At 38.1% G+C, this 23614-nt stretch overlaps 1 protein-coding gene across 1 annotated transcript; it reads left to right on the top strand.

The window, feature by feature from the left end:
* The first annotated feature begins 21 nt into the window (after window positions 1-21).
* Window positions 22-22239, top strand: LOC112556546 (ubiquitin conjugation factor E4 B-like). Its single transcript, XM_025225644.1, has 26 exons — window positions 22-170; window positions 2035-2230; window positions 2614-2716; window positions 5349-5430; window positions 6017-6152; window positions 6489-6615; window positions 6790-6931; window positions 7512-7612; window positions 7877-7991; window positions 8279-8425; window positions 9614-9730; window positions 10411-10509; window positions 10827-10940; window positions 11533-11622; window positions 12624-12729; window positions 14664-14857; window positions 15277-15404; window positions 15721-15819; window positions 16521-16759; window positions 16915-17043; window positions 17299-17444; window positions 17918-18052; window positions 18505-18696; window positions 19268-19442; window positions 19964-20110; window positions 20307-22239. Exons 1-26 carry the CDS (start codon window positions 147-149, stop codon window positions 20363-20365), a joined length of 3342 nt encoding a protein of 1113 aa, XP_025081429.1. The 5' UTR covers window positions 22-146; the 3' UTR covers window positions 20366-22239.
* The last annotated feature ends 1375 nt before the right edge of the window (window positions 22240-23614 follow it).

Genomic DNA, 23614 nt, shown 5'->3' with positions numbered 1-23614 from the left:
GCTAGAAACGGATTTGACGTCACTATACTACAGCTAAAATTTAGGAACGACAGGAGAATGTCCACCAGACCTTAATCTGTTGTTCTTTAATATTATTTGTCAGCACTGTCTTTTATTTATTGATCACAGAGTAGGAGAAAGAAATTATGAGTGAACTTACGCCAGAAGAGGTGAGTATAGGCTATTAAGAGAGTTCATTAGATATTTAACAAACATCACCTCTCAGGGAAGAGACGCAAACAATAACATCGATGATGACTACTACAGTGTGACTGCGCAGATTTCTGCCGTTAAAGGATACTTTTCATTTGAGTGAAATAGATAGTGTCGCTCACTTCTAGTATATTAGAGTAGTACAAACTTGTTGTGAAATTGTCAGCAGCAAGGTAAAAATTAAAAAATATCGTCCATAATTTTCCTGCCGAAGAAAGCAGCCGACATTACGATAAGTGATTTGGAGTTTGTTTTCTTTAATTAAGTATATTTAATCTTTTTGGCACATTGCATCAACTCGTTTATCAGCTGAAAGATGGATTATTTTAAGAAAAAACCAACAGCATAAATTTAATTGATGCTTAGACATAAAGTGGTACTATTGGTTATAATTTTTGTTCTCAATTTTGCACAAAAAGATGTTCATCAATTTATTATTTATCATTAGTATTCATCATTTCTTTTCTTCAAAATGATTGAAAAAAGTGTTAGCATGAAACAAATGTGTGTTAAAGGTATACAAATATCTTTCATTTGTTGTGCATAAATACTGTTGGTATATCTGTTTTTTTTTTAAGGTAAGAGTTTACATACATATTGTGGCGGGAGCACTTGTTTAGGGCAGCGGGTACTACTGACAGTGCTTGTTCCCTCCACCCTGCATCCCCTTCCACCCCATACTTGGTCACACGGGCGGCACAGCACGAGACATGCAGCAACAGCGGGTGACATAGCACCCAAACTGTCTGGTATAAATAGCACACAAAAATCAGTGCTCGCACCTGTTTTCCCGGCATGGGGACTGGTCCGGCTTGGTAAGGCAGTAAAGCTTTGAGACTGAGTTAGCGAGAAGTACTTTTTTGCTGCATAGTGTTTTGGTCTGCTGAATAGCGGCTCAAGTCACTCAGCCTCTTTCCCCACCTCAGGGAGTTGAGCAAGGGAGAAGTACCATTTTGCCGCAAGGCGTTTTGGACCGCTGCAAGAGCGGCTCATGTCACTCAGCCTCTTTCCCCATCCCTGAATAAGTGAGAAGTACCATTTTGCCACAAGTCGTTTTGGTCCCCTGGAAGAGCGGCTCACGTCACACAACCCCCTCTTTCCCCACCCCAGGAAGTTAGGTGCTAGATTTTGATAGGCTAGGTAGGTAGATTAGGATAGATACAGTAGTTTCATGTGTACATTATGTAAATAAATGTATGTCTTTGAACCTTTTTACCTGTGTAAGCATGTCAGTGTCAGCAAACGAATGCTAGTGTGTCGTACCTGTGTCCTCGTCATGTAAATGAGGTGAATGAGTATCACTAGCACAAGTGAGATTTGTGTTGTCCATGTAGTCATGACACAGCAACAGAGAGAACACACGTGAAGATCCGTGGAATTGATGGACCAATAGAAGAGACACTTTAGTCTGAGATAGTAAAGCAGGGTCTTTTGTGGGCTCCAAGGTTGGGTGAGTTCAGGTGTGTAGTCTGTAGTGGATAGGAATTAAAAAAAGAAACATAACGTGAGGTAAAGATTAGACAATGCACCCGACTAACCAGAGCTAGAATTTTTTAGTGGAAAATTTTCCTTGGGAACTTCCGTTCTCTTCCCTGGAAATCCAAAGAGGAACAGACTGATTTGGCACTAAGGTAAGGGGCCAAGTGGGTGTTGGCCTTTAGCGAGGGTCAGTCCGGCTGCAATATATATATCTGCTTTTTTTGTCCGCTAGATCATTTGATGAACATATCTGTTGTGCTTTAATTTACTGTAGCAAATAATGTTTAACATGCTGTAGTGGTTGTGGATGCATAATTAGTCCTGTAAATAAAAATTTTGCAGATCCGTAGACGTCGTTTAGCTCGACTAGCTAGCGGAGGAGCTGTAGGAAAATTGGCAAATAATTCATCACCTTCTCCAGCAGTACCATTATCACAGACTCAAGGTCATGGGGAGGTGCAAGATGGTGTGGCAGCACAGATGGGAGCCTGTGGCACCTCCTCTACACAAGCTTCTTCTAGCCGCCTCAACACAGAAGGTTTGTGCTTTGTGTTTAAACATTTGGGCAAATTGTAGCACTTTCACAAGATCATTTCAAGATTGGAATTTCTTTGGTGGGAGAGACAAGTCTAACATTTTAAGTTTAGATTAAGCTTACAATTTACACAATTTTAATATTGCTAATGTTGGTGCATACATATTATCAACTGTTACATGTAAGAAAGAGTTGAGAAGAATGTAACCAGCAATATCTTCCAAAACAACATTAAACTTGTTTTTGATTTATTTTAAATGGGAATGCATAAATGAGATTTTTCAGAATCAACATTTTGTTTTTGGATACTGCTTTTATCGTCAGGATTATTTATTTGTTTAATGTTTGATTGCTTTGTCATACTCTTTTTTTTTTTTTGATACAAGCAAATTATTTGCATGTAGGTGGCAGTGTTGGTGCCTGTGCTGACATTCCAGTGAGTTCAGAATCTCAAAAAAGTGTTGACATGGAAACTGACTGTGATAAAGGGTAAGACATTCAAATTCATCCTTGAACCTTTTAATATTTTTATGTCTGGCTTTTTTTCCTTCTGATGGGAGCTGTAGACATTGAAGATTAGTTACTGTATTACTATGCTTTTTCAGACTTTTTCTTTTTTTTCCCTTAAAGGTATTCCACTAGTTTGGAGAAAAATTGATTATGATGCTTTCCAAGATCAGAGAAGTGGTAGTCTTTATTTTTAAATATAACCTTCAACATCTGCTGTATCATCATTGTCGTGTAACGCAGTCAGGCGTTGTGGGACATGCTCTCTCACATGCACACTTGCAATCACACAGACAGTTTTCACCCGCCCAGCGTGAGCAACTAAGCAATCACTCCTCAGTGGACACAAAACAGGCATACAAAGGGACAATACAACACGTAAGTTTATTGGCAGTCACCAGGTGCGAGCCACCACCTCAAAAGAAAAGGAAAAGAAAACAATCATTACATCACAATAACACAGTAAAGCAGGGCTTCTGCTAAGGCTAAATTCTTTGGGGTCCCAGGGACCCCTTCTTCAGATTTTTAAGGGTTCCCTGTTCTTCGCCCAAATTTGAAGGGGACCCCATTGACGAAAATTGAAGGGGTCCTATGAACTTTTAATGCGTACTGTACGCAATTTTTTGCGTAAGCAGAAGCCCTGGTAAAGCAAACGGAGGAGAGCCCTCCCTTTGCGAAAAAACATTATACCCCCCAAACAAACTAAGGTGTGTCCACATGGTCCTTGCGACACAGCGTCACCACTGCAAAAACAAAACCTATCTTCCTCACAGGCCACTGCCTTAGGCAATGCGCTGCTGGCGTCACCATGACCCATTGTCTATTATCCTTTAGCCTGGTGGCCAGATAGTCCGTCCTTGCGACGATTTGAATTTCGGTGCTCGGCCGACAATCCTCTGACAATTCCACTCAGGTTTGGCCGCACTCCATCACTTCAGTGACGGACGGCAATCTGTTTTGACAATAAATGTCGTCCCGGCTACCATTCGATTGAGTCTGTAGAAAGCAATGCACAAAGGTAACAAGCCCTCCAGCCATGCACATATAATTACTAAGCTGCCCCCTTAAGCGGAGCGGTCCGGTGACGCAACGGTTAGCGCCTGTCACCAATACAGTGAAGGTTGGCTGCCCTGAGTTCATTTCTCGTCTCGGGCACGCTGTTCATTCTCTGCACGTGGCATCTGATTACAGGGCTGGCTGCTTGCCGTAATATAGCCTTAGTTGCTGACACGGCGTAAAACACCATTCCCCCCGGCCCCCTTAAGCGGGTCTCTCTTAACGTTCTGCTAACAGCGTTGTCTGCTACAACAGATGCAAAACCCTATATGCACAAAGCAAATTCTCTTACAATCTTAGTTGCTAATGACACATCATTACTGTACAGAGACACATCATCACTACCCAAATCAAATTTCCCCATGATATAAACTCAGCACATAAGTCTTCCCCTGCCTCACATATATATATACAGAGATCTCGCAGCCACAGTCACTCATACAGCTTGCATATCTGCTTACTTGTCAGCTAGTCATTGGCCTTCAAAACGGCGACAGGAAAAGTTCTAATTACTCACCCAAAAGGCTCGTGAGGCGTTGATTCTGCCACACGCAGAAAATGCTGGAGAAATGCAACCGTCTGCCGGTACCCGTCCCACGCACTAAACCAGGGAACGCAGCACAGCAGAGGCTCGAGCACAACAGGTCTTCGTGTACCGAAGCTCCTCTTTCTCTCACGATCCGATCCCGGGCCTTCAATAAATAGTCCCAGTCTAACCCTGGGGAAAAGAAAGCATCTGCTCTACCCACGCAACAGGGTTCCTGCCCCCATGTCTTACGTCAAGGCTAGCAACAAAAGACCCTATCAGGTATGCCCCCCAACTTACTATATGTCCTGAGGTGGGTCTATTACCTCATGACCAGTTCCAGCCAAGAGATGCGCGATGTGCTGGCCCTCTCATCTGGCCGGAATAAACGGCTGGCTACACCATCCCCCATGCGCCTTCTCCTGGCCCTCACACCTCAACCACCCCTGGAGCAAGCGACATGTGACAATCCTGCAAGAAGGAAAGCAAGGAAACTGTTAGATATGGGCTCATAATTGAAATATTTCTAAATAAAGAGAATATAACATATTTGTAATGTGTATTTTAACAGTACTGTGAAACTGACATGATACCTTATTTTTTAACTGACACACTTTTTATTGCAATTTGAAATTTAATTGGTTGCATGTTGATTTAGTTGTGACAGTTTTATCTATAGCTTCATCTTAAGTACATGATAAAAATACTATTATTGAATATAGATACAGCATTAGCTCCTGCGATAAAAATGATCATATAATAAATTAGATATTGTGATATAAGAAATGCTGCTTACAATAAATACAGTTTTAGATCATAGAGCTGATTATAAAAGTACTACTGTGAAATACAGATGCAGCATTAATTCTTGGAGTGCTACAATAAAATAAAAGTGCCACTGTTCCAGCTGTTACATACCTTTGATCCAGACCTGCATTTGTGCAACATAGAAGGTTTATAAAGGTGTGGCCATGCATAAACTGATAAAGCAAACTACACATTGTTACTATCTTCATTTTTTGAATTTTTCAGCCAGTCCCAGATGGATGTGGACTCGGGTATAGAGACAATGGAGGTGGAAGAGTATGATGCAAGACCAGACAAACGCAAGAGGGTAAATATGCATGAGCCTGTTAGAAAGTTTTTCCAAAGTTTTTGTAGAGAGGCTTGTTGTGAGACATTTCTGGCCTTCATGCATATATAATAATCTCTTTTATGGAAATTAAACATATATCTGACTCTATAATTATTGCTCAGTGCAGGAAAATTTTTCACCAGATGGAATTTTGTTCATGAAATACAAGATTTTGAACATGTATGAAGGAATGAAGTAAAAGCAATAACAGTCTTGCAGTGTGATAAGCACCATATATATGTCTAATTAACGTGCTTTTCAATGGTGCTGCCATTGGTGATATCATTAACGACAAACTTATGTGATGGTGCACCCAATACAGGAGGTGCGTTGTGGTTTTTTTTAAAGGGTTGGTGTAGGGAGGAAGATGAATCAAAACTAACTTTAGTTATAAACTAATCTCAGTAGTTACCTTTATAAAATAAATTGTCACCAGCATTGATCTAGGTTTATTCATACATAATAAATTACGCAGCTGAGTCTCTTGCATTATATAGCTTGGAAGTATAACGTTTTTTTCTTTTTCATAGTTTATAGAATGTCGTCTTTTCCTTTGGCTGCATAGGATCCAAGTTTCAGTTCTGAAGCATCAGATGAACAAATAAAGACAGCCCTATGCCGCATTTTTCTTGTCAGCTGGCAGAAAGAAAGGGAGGATATTATGTATGTTCCAGAACTTGCTGAGGCAGCAGAGCAGACAGGTAAAGGTTCATTATTTAATATCATTTAACATAAAGCTGTCATTGCCAGTTCACTTGCTATGTAAAAACTGATTCCCACAATCCATTCTTATTGATAGCTTGTTTCACATATGTTCACTTCATAAATGCTAATCTAATAATTTATAATAGAAAAAAATGATCTACTAATTCCTTTTTGCAATGAATGATCTATCAGTTGGCTGATAACATGAATAATCCAGTAATCCTCTGTTGAAGATATATCCATGAATCTGTTATTGCAAACACAAAACCATCAATGCTAATGAAGGAGCCTTTATTGCTTAATGATATCAAGTTCTTTGATAATTATTTCAGAAGGAGGCTACCATGACTTGATCAACCAGATGGTCATGGAGGTGACTCTAGGAATCCTTGACGGACGGTTCAATCCCAGTGCTGCTTTGAAACCAGTGGTAGTCACGTGCAGCAGTAGTCCACACAGGTAATTTTTGTGCTGTTAATGATCTTTACTTTTTAAAATATTTAATGTATTTGATATCAACATAATAAAGTATAATGCTATTTAAGATTTAGAATTTAAAAAAAATTATTATTTTTTTGTTATGCTGAGAGGTAATAGTTTTGTGGTATTTTTATTTGTATATATTTTCTTCAGTGTAAGTGCAATCAGTGAAGCTGCCCCAAAACGGGAGTTTTCTGAAAAATTCCGACCACAACCCTGTGAGGAGCTAGACGTTCTTAATTATTTATTTGACTGCTATGAACGCATTTCAATAGAGGAGCGAACAGCACCTAAGGTAAGGAGGCCACTCTCAGCTTCTTGTTGATACTAACACCATAAAGATGAATGGAAAACCAAGTCACTGAACCCTAGCATGCTAAAGTAGTACAAAGTATATTGTGTTCAAATACGTTCACCTATTAACTTTCAGTACATTCAGCCATCGATGAGACACATTTTAAATAAGTATTTTTTAACATTTAGGAGATATAATGTGCAAAAAACCTGTTTTTGTTTTCTTGAAATAAATGCAGATAAAAGTAACCAAATGTAATGGAGGGGTCTTATAAAAGTAGATCATAAAGCAGAAATTTAAAAAAGATATATGTGCACAATAGACCAGCTGACTCATTGCCTACTTGCAAATATAACTAAATACTGGATAAGTTGATTGCTTTAGCTCAGTAATTCATAGTAAAAAAAAATCCTTGAATGAGTCAAGTTTCTTCCCTTATTTATTCATTCTTTTTGTCACAGCACAATGTATTTTATAACACTACTCAGTTTGCTTTATGGAATGTGAAGCAATCAAGATGTAAGTCATGATGAGCTTTTCCACTCAGGCTTTTCCTTTACTCTAAAAATCTTTATTTCAGCGTTCTAGTATACCACCTATGAGTGATGCTTTAGCAGAGGCAAGAAGCCAGTGTGTGTTAAGCACTGCCCTTGTATTGAGAGGAGCATTTAGTCAAGACAAGTAAGTGTGATCTAAGCTGTTCATGTACTTTATGGCATGGTGCATGGTAAGATTTTCAAAGCCTGAGCTTTTATCTGAAGGATAGCTTATCTTATCACTGCTAAATAGATTCAATTTTACTGGCATTTCCAAACAGTTTGTCACCTGTCTGTTCACCATGTTCATTTAGTAAAATCTAAATTTGGTGACATTTTTTTTATGAAAGTAGTCTGAGGTTATATCTTGTTTATTTGTAATTTTTATATTTCCTTTTACTTTTTGCAGAACTTGCAGTGATGTATCATTACTGCTTCCATTTCTTCTCTCACACAATCTGCCACGAGTGTTTCTTCCTGAGCTTGTACAGAAACTGAAGAATGACAAGACAGCATTCGCAGAGGTTGGTGTCAGTCTAGATAGTGTCATGGGGAATAATAATTCAGAATGGGACAAATGGTAATAGAGCTTTCTTATAAGTTATTTGAGATTATTGAAGCTTAGAGATTTTTATTGTCATCAAAGATGAGGAAGAGCAATCTACAGAACTCAGCTGTTAATTTGCAACTTTGTTGTGAAAGGTACAACTTAGTAAAAATAATACCCTAGTCTGTTCATGAAAAAGCAGCCTGGGTAAGAGATCCTGAAATTAAGCATGCAACGCTACTTCATTTGCTTTTTTGTTGCAAGGTTTTTGGGCCAGTTCTCCAGGGTTTGAATCATATGATAGCTTCCTTATCCCTGGACAGTGATACATTTCGAGAACCTCTGTCTGTCCTGGTGGAGCTGTGTGAAATAAAGAGTGATGCCAGAAACTGTCGACCAATATGTAGCTTGGTAAGTTATTCCATTTGGTGTATGTCTGTGTTTTGCATGTATGCTTAAGTATGTCTTTGTCTACACATGAAGATGCAACCCTTCATGTTCAAAGTGACAATAATATATGATCGGTTTGGCTTTCATTTGTCTGCAGCTAGTTTAATATTAATGAGCATTAATTTAAAATCTTTTCATATTATATTTGGATATGGCTGAAAAATGTAATTCCACTTTAAGTAATGAACTTAGTGTCAGAAGACTTAATAAGAAAAAGAACTTAATAGTAACAATGTTTTTCATAATACACAATAATATATTAAAACTTTACTGAAACCCTCCCTATTGTGACCCTTTTAGATCCCCCTTCCCCCCCAAAAAAAAAAATTTACTCCCATATTTCACTATATAAATACCATTTCTATGTGTGTTAGCACATGTGCACAAAAGTTGCTTGTGGGAAAAAGTGTATTTCAAATAGACTGCTTCCAACCATATGCCCTTTTTTATGGCTTTCTGCAGAAGTGATGTCAAAAATAATTACATTTTGAAAAAAACTGTTTGTTCATTGTTTATCAGTATACATCAGTTGATTGCACTTTATTATGACCTTTTTGTAAAAGTCTAGTATTTATAAAAATAAGATTCTTGTGACCATCTGTTTGTGCTTTATTGCAACTTTTTATTGTGTTTAACAAAACTACAAAAGATGTGCATTTTAAGAAAGTTTTTTTGGCTATCATTAAAATTGATCAATGGCCCTTACCTGTAAATCTTCAACCAAGAACAACAATGGCAGAGTCAGTAAGCATGACCGAGGGAAGTGAGAACAATTAAAAGAGCACTATGATATTGGTTTTAAGAGCTTTATTTTCAACATTTAAATATGAAACAGACTGGTTGATTTCCATACTAAGACCTTTCTGATTTATGACCTAGTAGATTTTAGCAAGTCTTAATAGGGAAGTTTTACTGTACAAGTTGCAGCAAAGTTGTTTTACCAGGGAAAAGTAAGATTGCCTTTCTACATGTTTCAAACAGCACATGAGAGGGGATACAAATGGTGTTTCATATTGCATGCTGGGTAAGGTAACATTTGTTCTTACCAAGTAAAGCATTGCTTTTCCTCTTTAGCCAGGCAAGCTATATGTCACTAAATAGTTCTCTTGCCAAATATATCTGATTTGGTGTCTTCTGTTCTCTTAACAGATGGTGCAACAAAAGAACTGGATCCCTGAGGCAATGAGTAATGCATCAGGGATGGAGATGGAAAAGCTGTCATTGCTTGGACCTTTTCTTGGCCTCTCTGTGTTCGCTGAAGATAATGTAAGAGATGATGGTAACTTTGTTCTACTTTGTAGGTCATGGTATATATACATGGGGATTTAAAAAGAAGATGGATTGATTTTCAGATATTTAAGACATATCAGATGTACTCTGGTTAAATTAACACAGTACATACTTCTGTACTAACTTTATGTTGCAGAATTTGTGGTTGTAGTACAGACTGTTCTATAGGGGCATAGATAGTGAAAAGGGTTAAAAACACTTTCTTTCTTGTTACCATTTCAGTTAAGATTTCCAGGGTTCAGATCTTGAGTTGAGCCACTTTGTATATGTGACACCTGTTTATAGGACTGGCTTTAGTTGGTGTACTCCAGCTACTCTGGTTCCCTCCCACTTCATCTTCATTCCTAGCGGTCCGGTGGCGCAACGGTTAGCGCTGTTAGCGCCTGTCACCAATACAGTGAAGGTTGGCTGCCCTGAGTTCATTTCTCGTCTCGGGCACGCTGATCTTGCTCTGCACGTGGCATCTGTTTACAGGGCTGGCTGCTTGCCGTAATATAGCCTCAGTTGCTGGCACGGCGTAAAACACCAATTCCCCCCCCCCCTCATCTTCATTCCTTACTCCTCACTGCAAAATCACCTGTAGCTAGAAGCACTTTCCTGCCAAAACCAGCTACTGATTGTCATAAATTATAGTTTATGAAAATTTTATTGTACAGGTCAAAGTTGTGGAGAAATATTTCTCTGGTCACCAGTTAACAGCCGATAACCTCAGGATTGTCAACCAGTCCTTGCAGCACAGCCTGGAATTTGTCAGGGTTTGTATTTTTAGTGTTTGGGGAGTATATCTTGACTCAGATATATTAGGGTAGGAATTCAAGCATTATGAATGAGCTGATGATGTTTAAGCTTGGATTATGTCAGGATATGTTATCAGCGCTGGAGCTTAACTTATCTAGCTTTGTGCATGTCAGCATGCACAGCATTGTCTGGATTTTGTGAGATTAGAAATTTCATCTTAATACATGTGAAAGGAGGTATTCAAATTAAGCATATAAGCATTATATACAGAGTGTTTGTAGATATACTTGTTACTTTCCTCTCACATCTAGTATTTATCATTACATGCTTGCAGCAAGAGTGCTACAAGGTCATCCACAGTTTGTTGGTGCACACAGACACAAGGGACACCACCCTTGACTTTTTGACACAATTACTTGTGCGCAATATGAAGCGAGCACAGATACAGGTCTGTATGTGAAGTAGTTTACACATTATTCTCTTCTTCGTATGAATCCACATTTTGTATGTATATTTTTTAACTGGCATGCTATGCTGTATGCTGCTAAGAGTGCTTATTATTTTGAGTTAGCAATGTCTTATTTGCCTGAAGTATTCTGTCAATAATTAGACATTATGCAATAATTGGAGTGTTATGGCATCATAGCAGTGTGCCAGATTAAAGGGCCCCTCCTACTAAAGTTAATAGAAAATCTGTCATCAATAATGCAGCACTCCCTTCAGTTTGTCCAATAATTAGATTTTTGTAGTAATTGTTTTAAAAGCTCAATAAATAGGAGAGTTAGAGGCATTGAATGGGATTTAATGAATTATAGATTTAAGAACAAAACTGAGAACTACCTATCACATTTTACTGAGTGTGATGACTGGTGGGTGTGGGTGATCAGCATTTGTTGATTTGTCCCCCCAAACCCGGATATCTTCTCTTGAAAAGCGTAGCATTAAATTTCCTTTAATATTAACACGCAATGTACATGCAATGTAAATTTTTTTTTCTTCTAAAAGCAAGACACTTCTAAGGTGACATTTAATTGATGCAGGTGGATGAACGAGTTGTTTCAGGAGACGGACTAATGCTCAATCTGATGTCAATTATGGAACTGTTGTCCATCAGGATTCTTCTTGATAAGGTGGGTTCCATGTTCTGATTTGCTAGCATTGAAGTTCTTCTGACAATTCTACATATTCACGATAATGTCCATCAACAAATAACTTTTTCCTAGCATTTCATGTCTGCAGAATTGAATTGCTTCATCATCAGTGCCCATTTTCCACACAATAATGTGAGCAGGATATTGTCACAAAACACATCATTCTGTGTGTAAGCGAATAAATAAGGAATGAAAGTTTGTACCTTAAGGAATTGTTCTATAAATTACTTACCTTAGGAAGTAAGAGTGATAAACCAATCAGATATTGTGTTATATTTGAAAGTAGACAATGAAGCAGTTTGTCAAGTGCCATGTTCGAGACATTTTCTGGTTACTCAGCTCGGTAAGGAATTGTACTCCAACAGATGAAAATGACTAGAAAATACTAGATTGTATTTGAAATCTAATGTATATTCTAATAAAATATTTTATTGTTTAAATTTGTGTAAATTTTTTCTGCCTTATGAGCTACTTTCATGACAGGAGCTCTCCGTTTCATACATTACCATCTTTCATTTGAATTTAGTAGAAGAAAACAAAAACTATATTTCATGCAAATCACATCACTTAAATATTAATTCAAACAGTGTGTCAATGACAGTTGTCTTTATTGTAAGTTAATAGGTGTAAATGTTAGAACACATTGATCTTTGTGCCACCACTCCGTTTCTAAGGGATAAATTGCTTTACTTTTTGTCCATGTGGAATGACTTAATAAAGGGGTGTTATAGTATTTAGGTAAAGGCTAAAAAAGCAGGCTGTTTTAAAAGTACCACAAGATGTCAAACAGTGATAATACAAAGATAATGATACTTTGATAAAATAATGATATGCAACGTCAAGTTTACCAAATGGTTCTTCAAAAGGATTAGTAAAATATCAAAATACTGCAATTAGATAACTGCAACCAAAACCGTACATAGCTGACCATGCATATCACCGGTGACTGTTTTTTTTTTTTTTTTTTTGTTTGCTTTCAGGTTGATCCTTATTACCCATTCCACCCCAAAGCTCGCATCTCCATCAGGTCGGAGGCCAGGTTCAGTTGCACCTCACAAGAGGCAGAGATGTGGGTAGAGGGCATTCGTAAGTATTTTTTCTCAGACTTTGCTGCACTTCATTCCCTTGGTATAGGTCATTATTCTCTGCTGGTGTTGGTATGTAGGATAGCGAATCTATTCTTTGTCTGTTTCTAGGATGTAAATCACCATCACTTTTTCAATGGGCTGAGAACAGAAGGTCACTATGGGTACCTTGGTATATTCCAAACTGGTTCTTAGTGTACCAGTAACTCGTAAAAAAAAGATGCCTGATATATGGAACAAACTATATGTGTCTACATTATCTTTCCTTTTAGCCACTTTTTTGGGGGGGGCATCAGACCTCTTGCTTATTTGTTTTGCACATAGTGGAGGATTTAGACAGCTCATCTTTAAAGCTAGAAGTATAGTACCTGAGTATACATTTTCTTTTCATCAGTGATATTTTTTTTTCTGTAACTGTGATCATTACCACTGTGACTGTACTGTACAATTTTTCATGATATGCGATAAATTCAGTTTTGAAAATACTGCACCAAAACACAATGTAAATGCATTTAAGTTAATATTAACTCATGATTTTGTTTCAATTCATTTCTTGTTTTAGATGCAGTCCAGCGGCGCAACAGTTAGCGCCTGTCACTAATACAGTGAGGATTGGCTGCCCTGGGTTCAGATCTCGTCTCAGGCACGCTGTTCCTTCTCTGCATGTGGCATCTGTTTACAGGGCTGGCTGCTTTGCCATGATATAGCCTTAGTTGCTAGCTTGGCATAAAACACCATTCTCCCCTTCATTTCTTGGAGTTTTTTTGGTAATTGAAAAAAAAATACCCTTGCACAGACTAACAAGTATCATAACAATCGATCTTGTTGCCTTCATGCTGAGCGGAAAAACCTCACTTCAAAATCCACTGTGCATTTATTTACTGAGTGGCAAGACAAGGATGATAGTTAATAATAATAATTGAATTTGTAGAGCTTCTTTTTCCATTCCCTTTATATAGAAGACTACAAACAAAACAAGTCAGTCATGCATTGGCAAATGAGTGACACCATGGCAAACATGAATAAGTGCGTGGATGAAGATAAACAACTGAGGAGTAAGCAGAATAGCACACTTGATTGTAAAAGATATTTTGAGATGGGTTTTGAGGCTAAACTTAGGTACAGTTCAAAGAAAAATTGGCAGAGAATTCCAGACTTTGAGGCCTGAGAAGGAGCCTAATTCCTCCTGTCTTATGAGGGGCACAAAAAACGAGAACAACACCAGCAGACTGAAGAGACCGATGGGTGGTAAGGCATTGGTAGCTTAGACAGTTATTCTGTGGTGAGGCCATCAAGACAGCAGTGGCACAGTGTGTTGATCTTACAAGCCAGTGAAGCTCGTGAAAACAGGCTGTAGCATGGTCTGCTTTTCACCTACAGAAAAATATAAGTTGCATTATTCTTAACCCTTTGAAGTTTGTTCAGGAGACAGTTATGGAAATCAACAAGTAAAGAGTTGCAATAATCCATCAGGGACAACACAAAGACATCAGCTAGACAGTGGGGGGTAAATGTAGCGGGGCAAAAAAGTGCAGACTACAAGGCATGTTGCTTATAAACTACAGCACATTTTAATTATTTGGGTGAGATCATGTGACCTAATGAACTTCCATTCTCTATATTTTTGATTCATTCTTGTGCATCATTAATATTTGTGTATAGTATATCAGTGGGGAAGTTGATAGTCTATTGGTTAGAGTAACGTTATCCGAACAGAAAAGGATGCAAGCTGGCCTCAAGATAAAAGAGGGCTCTCACACCTTACTCTCATTCAACCATGAAGTCATGGGACCTTTACTTTGTATAGTGGTGGTAGATGGTTATTGGTGAATGGAATAGGCGTTTCCTTTTCTTTTAAAGAGGGAGGATGAATCAAATGAAGAACAATTTTGCCTTAAGAATGAAAAGAAACTTTATTTCTTGTTGCCAATGAAGGAAAGAGAGGAGACCACAAATGGCAGGAGCCAAATTTCTCCACAGACTGCTTTTACCTCACTCTTCACTGCCATCACCTATCTATTATACCTATCATGAGAAAATACCAGCGCCGTCTGCGAGCCATCCGTGATCTAAACCGCATGATTGATGAAATGGAGGGAAACCACCCACAATGGAAATCTCAAGTGCAGGTGAGACAACAGTGCTATTTTCATTGATTGCTGACAGTTGAGCAGTACTGGATGTGGCAGCATGCTTTTGATAATGTTAAAAAAAAAGTGTACATTGGGTTCGGTAGGATTCATACTGGAAGTCATGAAAAAGCACATTCTGCTAAAATAAGTATACACATCAATAACTTAAAGCCACCTTTATAGTCAGTGGCTCAGTTTCTACAATGCAGAGTAACACTATGTAAAGTAGCAAAAGAAGGAGAGGAAGATGTTTCGAGTGTTACATTTTTCTGTAATCTTGTGTATTATCTGGGGAGAAAGGCAGTACATGGAAATTCCTAACTTCTGATTTATTCAACTCTTTATTATAGTTTTTTAAAGAAAATGTATTTTTGTATATGCATTCACAAGTCTCAAAATATGCATAAATTCAACAGAGGCTGCAAAAGAGTAAACTTTGTGCTGATGCTGGAGTGCTGGATCAAACCATGCTGGTGCGAGTTCTGAGGTTCTACACACAGGCATCACAGTTCTTACTTCGGGCTGCAGATCCTAAAATGCAGGGGTCAGGACTCAAACAGCATTCCAGATAATGGGAATTCTCTTATTCTCTCCACTCACTGTCTTCATTATCTGCCTCCTTTCCTTCCTTTCTCATTGTCTACCACTAACTTTCATCATTTTAATTTTGTAATAAATTCATGTTTATGGCACTCATCACCTTTCTTCTTTATCTGTCCTTTTTGGGGATCACTTTAGAACATCTTTTGCTAGTACCGGTTTTTAAAAAAAGCTTTTTCTTCCTCTCAGCATAGGCATACCTGTGCTTTGTTTATTATCCTGCATAGATCAGCCATAGTAACATTTTTCCTTCATTCTAGGGCTGAACTACCATTGCCACCTGATGTTCCCATGGAGTTTGCTGCACTCCCAGAATTTTATCTTGAAGATATTGCTGATTATCTTCTCTTCGTTCTTCAGTAAGTATTGCATATGGGTATGACAATACTCTGTCAAAAAATATTTGTAAGACAGGCAAACAAGAGTGAAAGTTTTTTTTTATTAATCGGGGAGTTTCAACCAAGGTAAGGCTCTAGTGACAAAACAGACTTGGAGAAGATCAGTAGAGAGCGAGGCAAAGGCTACCGGAACCACATGGGCCCAACTGAGGGGGGCTGCCCAAAACCGAGTTCGCTGGCGAGGTGTTGTTGCGGCCCTATGCTCCTCGAGGAGTAGCAAGGAATGATGATGAAGGCTCTAGTACATTTTTTTTTTAAATGCAGCAAAAGTATTATAAGATTTCATGACTTGTTGTGATGTATGATGTTAATAATAATAATGTAAACTGATAAGGTGCAGCATCATGAACAAGATAGATTCCACTTACAGCTGCAGCTGTAATGAATTCAGCCAACATCATTTCTCAGGCCTTAGTGTCTGGAATGCATTTCCTCCATTACTTTGCACAATTACCTTTTTTGATACTTTGAAGTCTGGCTTTAAGACTAACATTTTTCGAGCATACTTTTAGTAGTTGATGATGTGTGTTTTGTGTGAGTGTGATAGAGATATTGTTAAGCCAATTGTTCATGTCAAAACATATTGATCTTGCTGTCGGCAGGGTAATGCCCTATAGAAATGCTCTTATTATTATTAAAATTGGATTTTCTTCCATTTCCAGATTTAGTCCCGAAGTTCTGGTGGCAGACCCTGGCATGGGTGATGTCCTTCAGTTACTGATTGTTATGATCTGCTCCCAGAACTACATCCGCAACCCTTACCTTGTGGCCAAACTGGTGGAGGTTATCTTTGTCATGCAGCCTGTTGTGCAGCCTAAAGCTGGGAAAATCAACCAGGCCTTTCTGATGCACGAGCTAGCCCTGACCTTTCTAACCCCTTCACTAATGCAGTTTTATGTTGGTGTGTATTCTCTGGATAATTATACAATAATCCTACTGCCAAATTTAAAAATACCTGGTATGCTATTGTTATTTTTTATTTTTAAACTATATTATGTGCATGTTCACCTTCTCTGTATCTCCTTACACATATTTTCTTTTTTCTGTACTATTTAGATGTAGAGAGTACAGGAGCCAGCAGCGAATTCTATGACAAGTTTACAATTCGCTATCACCTGGCAATCATTTTCAAATCCATGTGGGCCATCCGTGCCCACAAGACCAAGTTCATTCAGGAGGCAAGGTGTGTATGTGTGGTGTTCTTTTGTGAGCTATAGAAGTAAGTTGTCCATGTTTAAGAAAATTTCAAAACAAGAAAAAATGAAAAAGAAGTGCTCAAAAAGCAATGTTTGTACTATAGATGTGAGAGAAACTAGAATAGCCTTTAATTACCTGTAGAGGAGGAAATAAGCGAAGGGTAAAATTGTTGCTTTCTAAACTCATACATTTTGAAAAAAGGTTCAGTTCATGCTCATAACTCTTAACTTTGTTTCTCCTCAGTAATGGGAAAACAGTTTGTGCGCTTTATCAACATGCTTATGAATGATACCACCTTCCTCCTGGATGAGAGCTTGGATAGCCTTAAGAGAATACATGAGACACAAGAGCTGATGGACAATCAGGCACAGTGGAACACTCTCACTCGTGTAAGCTGTTGAAGGTTTTGTTTGAAATGCTTGCTCAAACGTTGTCTGAAATTTGATGGACAAGGGTTAAGCCTAACCTTTACCTTTATCTACATTTTAAGATTTAGAAACTTTTTGAAGCCTAGATAGAATTTGAGCTTGCAGCTTTAATTACTTGTTTGATCCTGTTAAAACTTGTTATTCTTTGGACATGAATGATGGGCTCCTAACTATAAATTCTTCTAATGCATGATCAGTATGATATTATACAAGGGATGTTCCACTTCTGTCCAAACTTGGCAATAAAGCAAACCTGGAGAACTTTTTTAAACATTTTACTCTGAACAATTCGCTAGACACCACATGTTCTGTACTTGCTGAAAGCACGCGAAATACTGAAATCTGTTTGGAAGTAGAACATCCCTTGTATATTTAATGCTGTGCTGATAAATGAGAAGTAAATAGTACTAACCAGTTTTACCATGTTCCTTTAGGATCAACAGCAGCAAAAGATTCGACAACTCTCTATGGATGAGCGGCAGTGCCGATCATACCTTACTTTGGCCACAGAAACAGTGGAGATGTTCCATTATTTGACAGAGGAGATCAAAGATCCTTTCCTGGAAGAAGTAAGTATTTGATGTTGCTATGGATTTGCATTGTTTCTGTTCACCTACAAGACACATTTTACAGTTAAATTATGTCTAGACTGAATGGAGACAGCCTGGAGAATATCTATTAGAGGCCAAACAGTTTCTTTCTCATTATGTTTTAGATCTTGTATCATGAGATTTTTTGGGGTTTGGCAAGAGAGCATCTAAGCATGCAGATTGTTAATGTCTTACTCAAGATTTTTTTATGTATCACCATATTTAGTATGTAAATTCTTATTTTCTGTCCTGAAATGTCTTTGATCCAAGTGGTAGCGAGTGATACAAATACAGGGTGGAGAGAGAGAAAAAAAATAGATCTGGAAAGATCCCGGGAATTATTAATGTGAATAATGTGCCATAAAAAAAAGGAGAGAAACTCTCTGTGAAAGTGAGCACACTGAGGTGCCTTGCTGGTCTCGTTCTCATAGTCTCTGGTGGAGAGACTGGCAGCCATGCTGGACTTCAACCTTCAGCAGCTGTGTGGCCGCAAGTGCAAGGACCTGAAAGTCAAGAATCCTATCAAGTATGGCTGGGAGCCTAAAAAACTTCTGAGCACCCTTGTAGACATATACCTTCACCTTGACAGTGAGACTTTTGCCTGTGCCATAGCTCAGGATGAGGTAAAGATGCTTCTTATTCAAATCAGTTCTCCAGTCAAAGAGCTGTGTGACATTGTATTGAGGCTTATTCAGTTTCTTATTTTCACACATTTAAGTGTATCTGTGCAGCTGTGCTTGTGATTTGATGACTTTCGTATTCACTCACCCACCCTTATTGTACTAAAACATGTCCTCTTTGATGGTCATATCATGCATAAGTGTTCACAATTATAGTTCCTAGAGAGAAGGTTTAGATCACACTACAGTTCATTATATGAAGACCTCCACTCAATCAAGGTTTTGATTTTTCTGCCCAAATGTTGGATTGAATCAGCCATGCATCAGATTAGTTTCATTTTTTTGCTGGTCAAACGTGTAAGTCCTGCTTTCTATTTTCCTTTTACCTGGTCAGTCCAAGAACCGCTAAGTCATGAGGAACAATAAGGATTTCAAATACTCTAATATATGTTATGCGATGAGAATGAACACTTGATGTGTATACTGAGGCATATGGAAGATATTTCTGTTTCTCACAGTTCCCTCAGCTGGCAATTACTAATATTTTAATGGAAAGACTTTCTTGCATTTCCAGAGATCTTTCAGCAAAGAGCTGTTTGATGATGCCATCGCATGCATGACCAAAGCAAATATCAAGTCAGACACAAAGATAAAAGAATTCCAAGCCCTTCAGATAAAAGTTCAGAAGATTGTTGTACAGAGAGCTGGAATGGAAGAAGACCTGGGTGATATACCTGATGACTTCAAAGGTAAGCAAAGGCAACATAAAACTAGTGAGACTAGATGAGTGAGGGTGTATCAAAGTAATGATGTCTGAAAGTTTATTGTTTTTCTAGCTAAATATCTTTGTAAAGTGATTATTACAGAAAATAAAAATCATTTTAATCTGTGCCTATTAACACATGAGACCCTAGATATAAAGCAGACAACTTTGTTATTTTCAAGCTAAATAAAAACTAAGAAGGTATTTCACCAAGAGCAGGTAATAACCCTGATCAGAATATGGTATATGATACAAAGGTGATATTTAACAATTGGTATTGGCAGGGACCAAATAAACAAACTTTTTTAAACTTTGACTTCTGAGGTGTGTAAAGTGATATGTCCAAGAAGGGGTCCATGTGGGTGGTTCAGAGGGCTGAGTGGTCAGTAGCTGAACAGCTTCCTAAATGGGTTTTTTTTTTTTTGAGTTGTTAACAGACTGGGACCACCCCAAAATTTCACCAGGAAGATATTTTTTCTATTGTTCTTGTGTCATTTCATGGACCAGACCCTTTGATGGACACACTGATGAAGGACCCAGTGAAGTTGCCATGTGGCACTGTTATGGACAGAGCCATCATTATGCGACATCTGCTCAATTCACAGACAGACCCCTTCAACAGACAACCCCTCACAGAAGACCAGCTCGTGTCAGGTCAGTGACTGACATGATTCTTGTGTAGTTTTCTTCCGCTACCCTTTGCTATATTTCTCTTAAAGCTCAATGATGAAAATACAATAATTACTTGCAGATGGTCTGCTGTGTCATATTTAAATAGTGTTTTTGGCTCCTCTATGTTATAATGGGCTCTAAGTTTAAGGAATTGCCTACTTGCCTGCTTGTTTTCCAGACACAGAACTAAAGCAGAAGATCGAGGCATGGAAGAAGGAAAGAGGGCGAAAAAAATAATGGAAGAACTTCCACATCTGAGGAGGATTCTGCTTACATGTGTGTGTATGGATGTGCATGTGTACATGGGTGGATGCATTCCTAAAGGTTTGGTTGTACCTGGCTCAAGGTGATGCAAACATGGATCTCAAAACCAAGATGCACAAGGTCTCAGTTTCCTTTGCATGACCTGCGGATGATGAGGTCTTGAAATTTTTAATTGCTTCCTTTTCCTTAACTTGATGCCAGCAGCTTATGCTTTTCATGCTACTAGGATATTCTGTTCAAGTAGCTTTTAGACTGAGTCCTTCCATACCTCATACCCACCGCTCCACACCTCCTCCTACCCCTACCACAAGAAAAGAATCGAATTATATGAACTAATGCATTTGATGTTTGAGCCTTTGGGCGGACTGTGTACGTTCCTGTGATTTGTATCATAATTTTCAGAGAACAATAGACTGACAAATGTGGCATTTGCAAATAAAGGATGACGGTCAGTTGTTATCTGGGCACTTTCAGAGATCACTTTGTTTTCCAGCATGATAAAAAAGCAAAAAGTAAATATAAGCATAGAGCTAGGGAAAAACTGAAATAGATTGAGAAATTTTGTGTCAGGATGACTTTGCACAATTGTTCTAGTGCAACAGATCTGTTGCTTTACTGCCATTGTCCCCTTTTTCACAAGCACTCAATTTTATTAACGGTGTAATAGATCGAATGAATCCAGGTATGCACATATAATGTGAAGAGATGTATGCCTGTCTGCGCTTCCAGGTGTGTGCAGGTTGTAACACTTGCAGCACATGACATTCTGTGGTACATCTAGTGCACAGGGTTTTTCACATTTGCTTGTGCAGGGTTTGGTGTTTAATCTTAGACCTACTTGTATAGGCATTAGTCTCAGTAGATCATCAAGTGTGGTTTTTTTTTGGTTTTTTTTTTTGTCTGGATGAGAATGTGCATGACTAGAAATTATGTATATCTACTGTTTATGGTATAAAGGAAAAGGGGTTTCAGGGAGGACTTGTCACAGTTTTGCTAGAGTTGTGATGGCACAAATTGTAAGGAATTTGTGGTTCTTTATCTGGAAATCATCTCTTGCTCTCATTATACCTTACCTCTTCTCCTTTATCACCATCTACTTGTGCTTGCATGTAAACTTGGGCTATGTGCCATAGAAACAGGCTTGTATTATCTTTGTTGATATGGGGAGTTCTTTGCATTATTGGTGACAGATGCATATGCGTTCAGCTTCATTAACTCTAAATTGTGTGCGTACATGCATGCACACATATACAAATAAACATGATTCATTTTTACATTTCTTGATACCATTGATTTTATGTCATGGGCATCAAATTGTTGGCAGACATCTTCTGACAAAACACTAAATGGGCTGCTCAGTCTGCTTGCATTATTACACTTTTTTTTTTTTTTTTTGGTGAGGGTGGGGTGTTAAAATTACTGCTGGAGCCAGCATATGACTAAGTGGCAGTGTAACTGATGTCTAAGACCATAGACAGGAATAAATACTGCTCGGTTTAATGTGGTGCAGTGTACTTCCCTGAGCTAAATCAGCTGTTGAATGGGTACCTGACCAGTCCGAGGGCTTGTGAAGGTTAGACAGCAGGCTGTGAAGCCCTGAAAGCACACAAAAATGTTGGCCCAGAGAAAAGTGTGGTTTCCAACACCCCACTTTTCAATAATTGAAAGGTTAAGGAACTTGTTTTGAAATCGTGGAAATATTTGTTTCTCTGTGGTAAAATGATTTGATTATTAGGTTTGAAACTAACCACACCATGTTAAGAACTAGGACCTTGTTTGGCAAAATTTTTGAACTATTTAGGTGGATTTTAATTCTTTTCTTAAATAAAGGTCTTCTTTGTATCATATATGCTTTCAGAGAGCATTTGGAAAGTCAGATGTGGCTGAAAATTGAAATGAGTGTCTGTGCATGTTGAAGAAAAAAACTAAGTGATAAATTGATTTTACAGAAGAGTGGTAATTACATGAAATCCTAAATGTGACAGCATTTGTATATGATGTCAGCCACTGACAAGCTGTAGCTTTTGACACAGAATACATCAGGAGTTCTGGACTGCTCTTTACTATATTTTGAGTCATTTGACCAAACAGTACAAGTCTACCCATCTCTTTTTGTTATTGTTGTGACCTTTTTCCACATTACAAGAGTTTGAAAGTGTTTTATTCCCTCGAGTAAAAATTGTCGACACTATCCCAAGCTCAAGTGTCCAGCAGTCCATCCATTTTCAACATAACCACCTTTTAACACAGGGGTGTTGCCATGTTGTATTGATCATTATTTCATCAACAGATAGTGATAAAAGGTTGCATATCAGTTATAATCAATAGCTGGAGGTAGTGTGTTTGCATATTTTTAATGGCTGACCCAAGCCATTCATTAAATGAAGCTCAAAGTTGCTAATAGGTTAGTAGAATATAGTACTGTTGTTAGTCACAAAAATGCATTGTGATCATTTTGCATTTATCTTTTAGGGTAAAAAGCAGACATAGAATGACCTCATTTCTGTCTAATGTTAAATGCCACAAGCAGAGGGCTTTATGCACATGGTAATGTGGCACTGCCCTAAGAACAAGCCTGCTATTGTGATACTATGGAAAGTGAGGTCCTGACTTCTTTCCAAACTGCAGACGAGAAATGCTTTGTTACAAGGCTTTTATTTCATTTACTGAGCTGTGTTATTTTGCTGTCTGATAAATTACTCTCTTGTAATGAAGTAAACTTAAATTTGAAGAAATATTTTGCGCTCAGTTTCGTCCTCAGCAGGTGGTACAATGGGTCTGTTTGTGGGAAAAAATAGTTCTTAGACCTCTGCGTGTTAAGGTCTATTCTACACAATATATCACTTGGATATCTCTTAATTCTTTTCCTAATTTACATCATCTGTTGATTTCAAAAAGGGTCTCCTTCGCTAAGCCATGATTCCTTGGAATCCAGTTTTCACACCCTTCCTTTTGCAATATTGTATTACTTTCAGCTCTTGTTATTTGGTTCCTCTTTGTGTTTTCTGTATTTGATTTTATTCTTTGTTTAATACGGTTGTTTATTCTTTTATAGCTCATCATATGTTATTTATTTGTTTTCCTGTTCCTTGTATGCTGTCCATGTTAGGTTCTTCTTGTTCTTAAGCGCTAAGAGCATACTCCTTAGGAGTATGAGTATATATGGGCTTCACAAATTTTGCATTTATTATTATTAATAATTTACCAGTATCCAGAATTTGT

The sequence above is a fragment of the Pomacea canaliculata genome, linkage group LG2 (assembly GCF_003073045.1).
Source record: "Pomacea canaliculata isolate SZHN2017 linkage group LG2, ASM307304v1, whole genome shotgun sequence".
NCBI classification, from domain to species: Eukaryota; Metazoa; Mollusca; class Gastropoda; order Architaenioglossa; family Ampullariidae; genus Pomacea; species Pomacea canaliculata.
This window is presented reverse-complemented; position numbering and strand designations above follow the sequence as displayed.